Source organism: Cuculus canorus, chromosome 1, assembly GCF_017976375.1.
Source record: "Cuculus canorus isolate bCucCan1 chromosome 1, bCucCan1.pri, whole genome shotgun sequence".
Taxonomy (NCBI): domain Eukaryota; kingdom Metazoa; phylum Chordata; class Aves; order Cuculiformes; family Cuculidae; genus Cuculus; species Cuculus canorus.
In genome coordinates this window covers 146,663,392-146,674,098 of record NC_071401.1, presented here as the reverse complement: position 1 = coordinate 146,674,098, position 10,707 = coordinate 146,663,392, and the positions used below count along the sequence as shown (strand labels likewise).

Below are 10,707 nucleotides of genomic sequence, written 5' to 3'. Positions count from 1 at the left end.
TTTCTGCATGACAAGTTCATTACCATTTGGCCCTGGCTTATGCTGATGCGCAGTGAAAAAGGAAAGGGAGACAGAGGGAAACTCTTCACATTTACATTAATTTCATTTTATTTAATAAAAAACAGTAACAGATTAAAAATACAAACACTTTGGGTGATTATCCAGCGTTTTCCCCTGTGTGCCTCATAGAGCCTGAACCAATCAAGGATTGGGAGAAAAAAAAACAAAAAAACCCCAAAAAATTACACCAAACAATTTTGGCTGGAGCTGTAAAATAATGTTGCACCAATTAAATTACACCAAATATATTATTATACCTTTGAAATGGCTTTCAGACCAATAAATAAAAAAAAGACAAATTCAAATAAAAAAGTCAACTTTGTATTACAAAAAAATTAAATAAAATCACAACACTAGTAATAACAATGTGCAGTCAAGTGTTTTTTTTTCTTCTCTTCTAGGAATGATAACATGCCAGTAAACATGTAACATGCCAGTAACATGCCAGTAAATCCCTACTTAACATTTCCAGTTTGGCAGCAAGCAGTCACTCACTCATTCACATTTGTACACAAGGAAGCAGGCCTGGGCAAAAGCCTCGGGAGATATGAGCCTTCGGGGTGCTCCTCACTTCCCTGCCATGGCTGGCTAACTTCCCTTCCCTTTGTCCTGAAACCTCTATAAATCCATTCAAGGTTTAGTGCCAGATCTGCAGGGAAGGTGTCAATCAGCGTAAACCCACTGATGTGATGCTCCATCACGTCAACGGGACAGCGCTGATTTACACCAGCTGAGGACCTGGTTCTTATGCTCCAGGGCGTGAGTTATAAGACGTGGCTGCAAAGCCCATCCTTGCTTCAGAAAGGCCAGGGAGATTATGTCAAGTTGTTTTAATATGCACCACAGCAAACTTTTTATCTATTAAATACACTGAAAAAAAGAGGTGTTGAGTTCAGATGGGCTAAAACAGCACACGCAGGGCCTGTGAGAAGATGGGACACCTGAATATTACAGGGGTACACATCTGTAGAGAAATGACCTGCAGTTGCCCTTCCTGAGCAGATAGGCAGTAAGGCAAATTTCACTTGACTACCTGAGAGCACATCTCTCATAGATTACATGGTATTGATGCCGTTTACCCCAGGGCCAATTTTGGTCCAGTGTTTCACAATACGTAAAGGTTCTCCACAGAGGCAGATTAACTGATTTAGTAAATTCAAGCTCATTCATCATTATGCTAGGCAGCCCAGTTGATTTTTAGGAGGAATCGGCAGACTTAAGTACCACAATACATCGAATAAGGGTTCTGCAAGTGAAATAGCTCCCTGTCCCAAATGTCAATGATTTATGGTGTTATCCCAGATTCCCAGGCAATCCCCAAAGGAACTCTATTCAGTTTCTACATGATCTCGAGGATTTGGGACACAGTGGGCTAAATTCTGCTTTCAGTTCCAGTTACAGGGCAGGAGTGAGAACAGAGCTTGCCCCAATCACTTCTGCTCTGGATATGCAAATGGAGTTAATTTTTGCAGCTGTGGATGATTTGACATCATAGCCTGAAAACTGCCACTTATTCACACCAGCGCACCTCCAAGAAAGTTAGGGACTATATGCTTACGGAAATAAGACTGAAATGGGCCTTAAGATTCCAGTTTGCCCAGGCCTGTCAAACACACAGTGCCTTTCTGACATAGGCTTACATTCAGGTAATCCAGTAGACCCATGTGGTACCTTTATGGGAGTCGAAGCCTTCAGTCTGGATAGTCAGATATGTCTGAGAACACAAACTCATATCCTTCTCGGGGTTTTTTCAGACTGGTTCGATTGCACACACAGTACCAGCTACACTGTATAGAGAGAGGCCCACAATTTATTCTTACTCTGTTATCAAATCTACCATTACCATTTCAACGCTCAAATCTTTCTGCTCCATTACTACCTACCTAGAAACATTTTCATTTGGAGAAAGGCATCTTCCCACTAACTTTCTGACCTCTATCCATTTCCTACGTGCTACAACCTTTTCCTTACCTAACATTCTGGTTGCAAACTATACGTCACCCTCAAATACTATAAGCTAACAGCAAGGTGGCACCATTTGCTGACAGCAACTGAACTCTAGATTGGAAGGTCAGTTAACCATTGAGACCCTTTGTTAGATCATCTTTGTCTGGGCGTTCATCTTGTTGGCCATTTTGTAAGAGTCACAAATTGAATCCATGGTTTGAAATGCCTTAAAAGGTCATTTAGCTGCTGATAACACCCATTCCTTCCAGCTCCCGCTACCATTTCTGTGACTGCTTTTTTTTGCTGGTAGGAGTGGTAATCGGAAATACTTTTAGGGTCCCTTGCCCACTGAAGAACAATGGCTGTGGAAGGGGCTAGATCTGAATGCCTGCTTGTGAGGTTATTCTGGGATGATTCTCTCAAACTATCTGTCCCAGAATGTGCTCAGAATCTCTCAGGTCACCCTGGTGGAAGGGACCATGGTGACCACCTAGGCTGGCCTCCTGCGTAATGCAAGCCAGAGATCCCCAATGTGTAAGGACTGCATCCAGACTAATAACTTCAGGGAGAACTAAAAGCTCTCTTTCTAAAAGACAACCAAATTTGACTTCCAGAATTCAGCTCATCTCGTGATAAAGTTAATATAACATTCATTACAAGCCTCTCAAAATGTATGTCCCTCACTTCCAGTTTTAATTCTGTTTTTGACTTCGAGCCATCAAATGTTGATGTTTTTGTCTGCTAGATCCTGATGTACTTTCACCACGTATACAAAGATCAAAGGTTTTTCTCTGCTCAGGGAGGTAACATTTTGAGGACACAAAATTAGAGAAGGATGGGATGGCTTTGGGGCTACTTTACTAGGAGTTCAGCTAAGTAGGTACACTCAGCTCCTTTGAAGCAAAACCTACCAATTGTCAGCAAATCAGTGACCTGGCTTACTCCATCATAAAGGTACACAGAAAAACTCCCTTCCCTCCCTTTCCACCTTCCCTCTGCTAGTTGAGCTTGTTGCAGATCTCTAGAGCTTTCTTGTAGACCTGAGTCACATCATCCATGTCTGTGAGAAGGGAAAAACTGCTGTCCGCAAGACGGTTGCGATAACGTTTTAGATACTGTGACCGTGGGCGGTTCTGAAGTCCTTCGAAGTCTTGGATCTGGAGGAAGTTTTCAGCAGAGACACAGCTCCGTATCCTCTGTCTGTTTGACCTGTTCTCTTGCAAATCCAGCAAATCAAAGGAGTCACTGGACAAAATACTGTCATCACTAATTACGCTGGAAGGGCGACTGTAACTTCGAGGTAATGCATCCCCAGGCAAGACAGTTTCTTCCATGGCCTCCAGCGTCGGTGTGTCAGGGCTAATCAAAGCAGATTCAGTGCTGCTGGTAGAATACTTGCTGTTATGTTTCAAGATGCCCTTACGCCTGCAGGAATGGCCATATGACCCATTTCTGGGTGGCTCTGTGACCCCTGGAGAAGTGTCACTGTTAACTGCCTCATCATTATTGTCCAAGAGTTCAGAAGATTCGCTTCGTTCTGGAGAGGAGTAATAACCAGACTCCCTCTGCTGAGTCTTCTTCAAAATTCCTTTTTTTGGCATTAATGAAGACTGCTTAGTGCCATATTTGACTGCTATCTCTCCCTCCACAACACTTTTAATAGCTACACCAGTCCTACATAACTCTTGCTCCAGCTTAAAAGCAGAGGGTAACACTGGGCTGACCACTCCTTCAATGAAACCTGCACTATGAGATCGATGTTCACTGTTGCTCCTTTTCTTCAGGATGCCTTTGGGTCTCTTGGAGGTGGATTTGGATGCATTTTCAGCTCCTCCCTCCTGGATGGACTGTGCAATGTCATTTTCCTTTTTTGATTTTTTCAGAGACCTTTGTCTCTCTAGTGTGACTTCAGGACCTTTGGGCTTAGAAAGGCACTTGATTTTGGTATCAGTCTCTGGTTGGAGGCCAGTAGAACGGTGATGCCAATCAATGAACCTTGCCAACAATGGAGACTCAGAGTCCCTCATGGCATCACAGTCACAAACACTACTCTTGTAGCCCCAGTTAACCCACCAATGGTTGGCAATGTCTTCAATGGTTGCTCGGCGTTCAGGGTTCACCATCAGCATCCATCTGATAAGACCACGAGCATCTACGAACAAAGAATAAAATACATAGAATATGGGCATTCCTAGTTCTTTCAGTTTAAAACGAAAGTGTGAAGCAAATCAAATGAGCAAAAATATGCTTCTTACAACAGGAGAAGTGAAAGGGGGCAAGGCCTTGGCAATCAGTCAATGCTGGAAAATGCATTTGAGTATTACTTGTAGTCTTCAGCATATTTTAAAGGTATATTTTCATAGAGAGCAAGAAGGCAGAAAATTGAAAGGGATGTTAAGCAAATGATACAAGAAAAATATTCACTTAAATATAATATGTACATAGAAGTTTAAAGCTAGGAGTCATTATAATCAATGACCCAGACTTAGATGATGCTTTTCTGTCAGGTGACTGCTTAACATGCTGTCCTCTGTGTAGAAGAAAATGCGAACACAGAGGCATTAATTCAGATTTTGGCCTACCTTCTTGGATAAGAGACTGCATCGCTCTCACCATTCATTTTGCCTCTGCTTGTGATACACCACAGTGCAGAGGACTGATCTGTTGCAGTATGTTGTATCGGTTTACAGTTTGTCTGAACAATTCTACTTGCAATAGCTAACAGACCTTCCACTGTCACAGATCTAGTTAAAAGAGCCCGTTACAGCTTCCCCAAGGCAATAAAATCTATCTGCTATAAAACTTCAATTTCAAAAGGGCTTTTGGTAAATGCTGTACCCAGATGGGAATTGATAGCAGATGAAGTCAGCAGGGGAATGAGGGTTTTTTTCAGATGATCATTCTAACATGACACCAAAACATGTTGGAGTTGGAAGGGGCTGGGCAAACCCTCCACTCTGAACTCCTGTCAGCTCAATACATTTCCCTCACTCCTTTTTTATACCTGAGGTCTGTGTTGGCTCACGATATTCTCCACTGCTGATCTGCCTGATGAGATTTTTGTGATCAAAACCATCAAAGGGCATTGTTCCATAAACCAGAGTGTAAAGCAATACACCAAGGGCCCAGCTGTCAACCTGAAACAGAGACAACACGTGTGAAGCCCAGAAAAGCTTATCCCCGCCCTTCTCCCTGCCATTAGCACCACAAGAGCAGCATCACCTCCAGCTGCGTCTACTGATGGGCAAACCAGTATCAAACATCTGACTAACCACAGGCAAAGGAAAGGAAAAGCAGCTTGAGAACTTTCAATATGAGAAAGACCCAAGCAAACCCATATATGCAATAACACTGGCATTAACACTAACCCTCAAGAACATTATCGTCAAACACATGCTCATGTCACCATGGAAAAGCTGACTCTTCTTACCTCTGGACCTCTGTAGGGTCGACCATTAACTATTTCAGGGGAAGCATACAGTGGGCTTCCACAAAAGGTCTGTAGAAACTTGTCTTTCTGATAAAGGTTGGAGAGTCCAAAATCAGCAATCTGCAAATAGAATTGCATAAGGCATTTGTAGTATTAGCAATATCTTAATGCAACAGAAAATCTTTTATCAGGAAAGACCTGTAGGGCAGGGATCTCAATGTGAATAGTCTCTCAAGTTCCCTGGCCAATCCAGTATTCTATGACTTTTTAACTTTTCTCTCGAATAATTATCCAGAGAAGAAGGGTCCCCAGATTAAGTGCTACAGATCAGCAGCATGGATGCTTTGGTTTCATTCACAGACTGTCACTGTTTCATTCACATAACTGTCAGTAATTTTATCCTGGATTAATTACATATGCTTGCAAAGATAGTCTGGGAGGCACTGGGCCTGCTGTCCACTGATTGCTCTTGATCTTGTATAATCATTAATATCATTAATAAAAGGAAGGCAAGCAGAAAGTACTACCATTCTTATCATGCACACACAAGACAAAAGCCAAGACCTTCAAATCCAACTGGAGGAGCGAGGCATGAGTGTCACAGGAAACTAAGCATTACAGAAGAAAGTGATCTTTTAAATCATCTGGAACTTAGCTGTGCTTGAAGGAGGGGGAAAGTGAAGCGCTCACTAATTCTTCAGATTCAGGGACTCCAGCTAAGGAATCTGAGCTGTTAAGCACATGAGATGTCTATCATGAGATAATAAACACAAGTCTGGTTCCTAACTGGAAACAATGGGCCAAAATCCGGCTTTCCCAACACAAACAAAACTTCTCTTGAGACTGTTGGGAATTTTGCCCAAGTAGGAATTGCAGGATCAGGTCCAAACATTTTGTTTACTTCAGTTCTCTGTTCTTGTTCTTACAAAACAAAAGCTGAGGATAGCAACACTAAATACTCCCACAACCTTTGCATTTCCTTTGTTTCTCTCACACAAGGCAACACAACTCATTTTTTATCTTGTTAAAAATCCAAATGCTTCTGTTTTCCAGAGGCACTTTTACTACTGCCCACTATCAACATAAGGCATATGTAAAAACCATAAAGCACAAGCACAGAAAAAGTATTACAGCTATAACAGACAGGAGTTCTCTCTGGGTTTTCTTCATCTCATTTGTGTCTTTTCTACCAGAAATAAATTAAATCCTAGGAATTTTCACAAAAGGGAAGGGAAGGGAAGGGAAGGGAAGGGAAGGGAAGGGAAGGGAAGGGAAGGGAAGGGAAGGGAAGGGAAGGGAAGGGAAGGGGAAAGGAAAAAGGATTTACTAGCAGTATCATTCACTCCTGGTTTTCTCATACATGTATCACCACCTCCTCTAATACCTATTTAATTGCAATGTCTAGTGAACTCTTAGGAGACAAAAAGTCTTTGTCTCTACTATCTAAACTCCGACAGACACACCTAGAAATGTCACAGTTGAGACAAAAATTAATAAAGTTGGCAAAGTATGGACAGAAGTTCCCAATTTTCTTTCTTTACCCCCAAACAGAAATATTTATACACAATTTATCTGTAAATAGATACAGATATTGATATATGGATAGAGACACCTTTATGTTAGAAATCAGAACTTTTTTAAAAACACCATTTTCACAAAATTTTTGAAGTCATAGAGCAAAAAAAAAGAGATTTCCTGCTTCACCCTCTCCTATTTTGATGTTCTGCTTATGCAGGTGTTACACCGACAGTTTGGACTCGTCCTGCTCAAAGAGCAGCTGATTCCTGTTCATTAATGTTAATTCATCTCACCATATCCATTCATAGTTTGAATTCACACAGTCCCCCAGACAGCATATTATCAACCCACAGAAGAAAATTCAGTCCTTAAATAAATGTGGTTTGTAAAATCTTCATTGTATGGCTGGAACATCATTGAAAACAGCTGGTGTACAATTGCAGTCTGCAAACATACTCTCATGGCTCAGATTGCACTTAATTGCCCTAAAATCCACTTTCTTATCAAGTCACTCTGCCTGGCTTGCAGGAAGTTGGTTTAAAGCCTTGTGAAGTGGACCCTGTCAATCAGGGGAAGAACGGGATTATTTCAGTGTTAAAATTTCATGCTCGTCATTGAGTTTTATTTTAGCTCAGGATGCAACTAAGACAAGGACAAACACTTCACAGTGTGATTCCTTATGAAAATACATTCCCTTAACACCGTGGAATGTATAAAATGCATGTGGATGTGCATGAATATATATATATAGGGATACACATACCATTGTTCACACTAAGAAACTCTCAGACTTGGGCATTCATGTTTTCATTTTGTCCATTCAGGAAAAGAGTATTTATGTTACAGTCCACTCCCATACTCACAGACTGATGTTTATCAGCTTTCCCATTAAAACTGTCATGCCCTCCAAAACAAGATTAATAGAAACCAACATTACTTCATGTTCTTGGCACTTAAATGGAAGTAAGGCATCAAGTCAAAAAAACTTCCTAAATTGGGAGGAGTGAGGAAATGGATTTTTATTCCCCTTGCTTCAGGAGGTGTGTGTTTCATATTTACTGTTAGCTATGATAAACCAGGTGCAATTTATTGTTTAAGTGTGGACAATAAATTCCATGAAGTTCACTCTCATGGAAATTGTCAGGTTTATCCCACTTAAAAATCTGTCTCTCTGTACTGTAGACAGAGAAATAATTAGGTCCCTTAAAGCAAATGAAACGTATGTGCAGTGGGTGAGACTTCCAGCAAGGTAAATCCCAATTACACACACTCACTCTGTACATCTGAAACCCTCATGGGTTTTCAGTGGTTAGTCTGATTGGTGTTCCCTTACTGGCGCAAAAGAAAGTGCAGTTAGTAGGATTATGTTACTATTATACTTGCATTTTTCTCTCCTTCTATCACTTTGGGGTTGATCATACTGTTTACGTCAACCTCCGCTAGACATCTCTTTTAGGTGCAATTCCCAGCCAAGGAGCCGCCACAGCTCTACTGTGAACAAGGAGGCCCCCTCCATCGTGCCAGGCTGCACGAGCAAGGAGTCCCTAGGGGCAGAGACACGGTATTTGGATAGACCAGCAAAAGGCACTAATTCCCTGGCTGCTGCACTGGGTAGCAGTTTCTTTCCACCTCCCTGCATGCATTTTGTGGGATTTCGGCACTGGGGAGAGCTGCAGTGCTTAGGGACCTGTGGTATCCATCAGGTCAAACTGCGGGAGCTATGGGAGAACGGAGGCAGCTACACCCTCTCCCTGATTCTAGTTCTTCTAGTAAATTCATACCTACAACGAGCCAAAACCTAGCACCCTCAGTCCTTATAAAACTAAAGAAGAGAAGAGGGTACCACCAGAAGGCTTTTTTGAAAACTGCCAAAGACAGACATCTAAAGCTGTTGCAAATCTCTTACCATAAAGCTTTCTAACTCGCCAACTAACACACCAACTCACTCACCAGGGCAGCTCCTTCGGTGCTTTGGGGTCACCTTAGCACTGCTGCCTGCCTGATCCTGCTGACCTCCAGCTGCGTTAGGATTATACATGACAATAACCTCTTGATGGAATGAAAATGCCAGCAAGAGGCTGCTCTGCTGATGCACAGTACGGGAACAGCTGTACCCACCCCAAGGAACCCAGGGCAAGCAGAGGAGACAGCTCGGAGCTACCCATAGCTGGAGAGTAGAAGGCAGCAAGTATGGGCAGCTGAAATGAAAATGGAGTAAATTTTAAGGTGAACTGTGCTGCTAGCAGCTGGCACATGAATGTAAGGAGAAGTTTGTACATGCTGCAGAAACCTTACTTTTATCACTGCATTATTTCTTTAAAGAATATGGCATCATGAACAAGGTAAGAAAGCAAATAACATTTGTCTGCCCTGGGAGGCTGCAGTGCCTTGGTGAGGTCTAGCTCTAAGATTGTGTCCCACTTTCGACAGGCTAGCTCCCAGAAAAAATATTCCTACTCAGGGTTTCTGCAAGATAGTTGAGTGCGTATCTGGGAAGCACTGTTTAATTACTTGGCTTGATGAACTCCATCTACGCCATAGATCTCTGTGCGTGCTCAGTCTCACAAGTGTTCAAAACTCATTTTTTAAATTGTGTTTGCAGCATTTAGGGGTTTTAAGTAACAGTTTGCAGGAAATATTATCGCATACACCAAGTCCCTGAAAAACATATACCACAGATCAGATCACTTTTTTCCCCTCATTACTCCCCACCTCTGGCCGGTAGACCTGCAGAACTCTTCAAATCATGTAATTTTTTGTCAGTTTCCAGACACCGGTGTTTCCTAGATGCTGTACTCCCAACACATGACTCCGTTTCTAGACACTTTTACTCACTAACATAACTCTTCAAAAAATCTGATTATGTCTCCATACACTGCTTTGTGACCTTCATTAAATGAGCTAAAATTTAAGAATGGTTTCCAAGTTAATGTAGTATCATGTAAAAACGGCTTAGGGCTCTTTTAGGTTGGATAATAATTTCTAAAGGATTACTTGTCCTCTTTTATTTCCTGTTCTCAAAGTTTTGCTAAGTTGATATACATGGCCAGTACCTGATTTTTAATTCACATTACTCTGACACGTTTGAGTATATTATAACGTATAGATCACCGGCTTCTTCAGAAACATGTATTTAAGTGCACATTGCACCCAAGAACAAAGGGATTCTTTTCATTTTCTTATTCTTAAAATCAAACTGCCAATTGTGTAAGAGCTTTGTAATCCACTGAATGAAATATAAATACTGGGAAAGTACAGATAAAACTATCACTCCATTTCTAGAAAATGCCTTCCACTAAGTATTTGAAGCCATCAGTCAAAAACAAACCCCAAACTGCATATTTCTCTTTTTCTGCCTGAATAAGCCATATATAAATATTCTCAGAACGGGGACCTGATAAATTTACTCCTAATAAATAATTTACAGTTCCATATGTGTCTCCTTGCCAACGGTTACTGTTTAGCGAAACAAAGAAAAAGTAGGAAGTAAAATTCTGTGCAAGTAATGTAGAAACCACAGTAACACATTCAAAGTTTCAGCATCTGGGAAATAGTGGCAGTGTGCTCAACATCGAGTATTCAAAGCTGATCTTAGTCACAAGAGATAAAAAATGTGAGTGGGGAGAAAAAGGGAAACAATACAAATAGTTATCTCTTGAAGTAACTCAAATTCAAACACTGTTGACAGTAAGATGTATAAAATTCCAAATATATCCTAAGGTCAGTCTATTTTTTTAATTTTCTTTTCAGGC

At 41.3% G+C, this 10,707-nt stretch overlaps 1 protein-coding gene across 1 annotated transcript in view; it reads right to left on the bottom strand.

The window, feature by feature from the left end:
• Positions 1 to 230: 230 nt before the first annotated feature.
• The window catches only part of NUAK1 (NUAK family kinase 1), a 50,345-nt gene continuing 39,868 nt past the window's right edge, over positions 231 to 10,707 (bottom strand). Inside the window, exons 5-7 of the mRNA XM_009565647.2 lie at positions 5,438 to 5,557; positions 5,012 to 5,144; positions 231 to 4,159 (exon numbers count right to left, since the gene is read on the bottom strand). Coding sequence (XP_009563942.2) covers positions 3,006 to 4,159; positions 5,012 to 5,144; positions 5,438 to 5,557 — 1,407 coding nt within the window. The 3' untranslated portion in view covers positions 231 to 3,005. The remainder of the gene's footprint in view (positions 4,160 to 5,011; positions 5,145 to 5,437; positions 5,558 to 10,707) is intronic.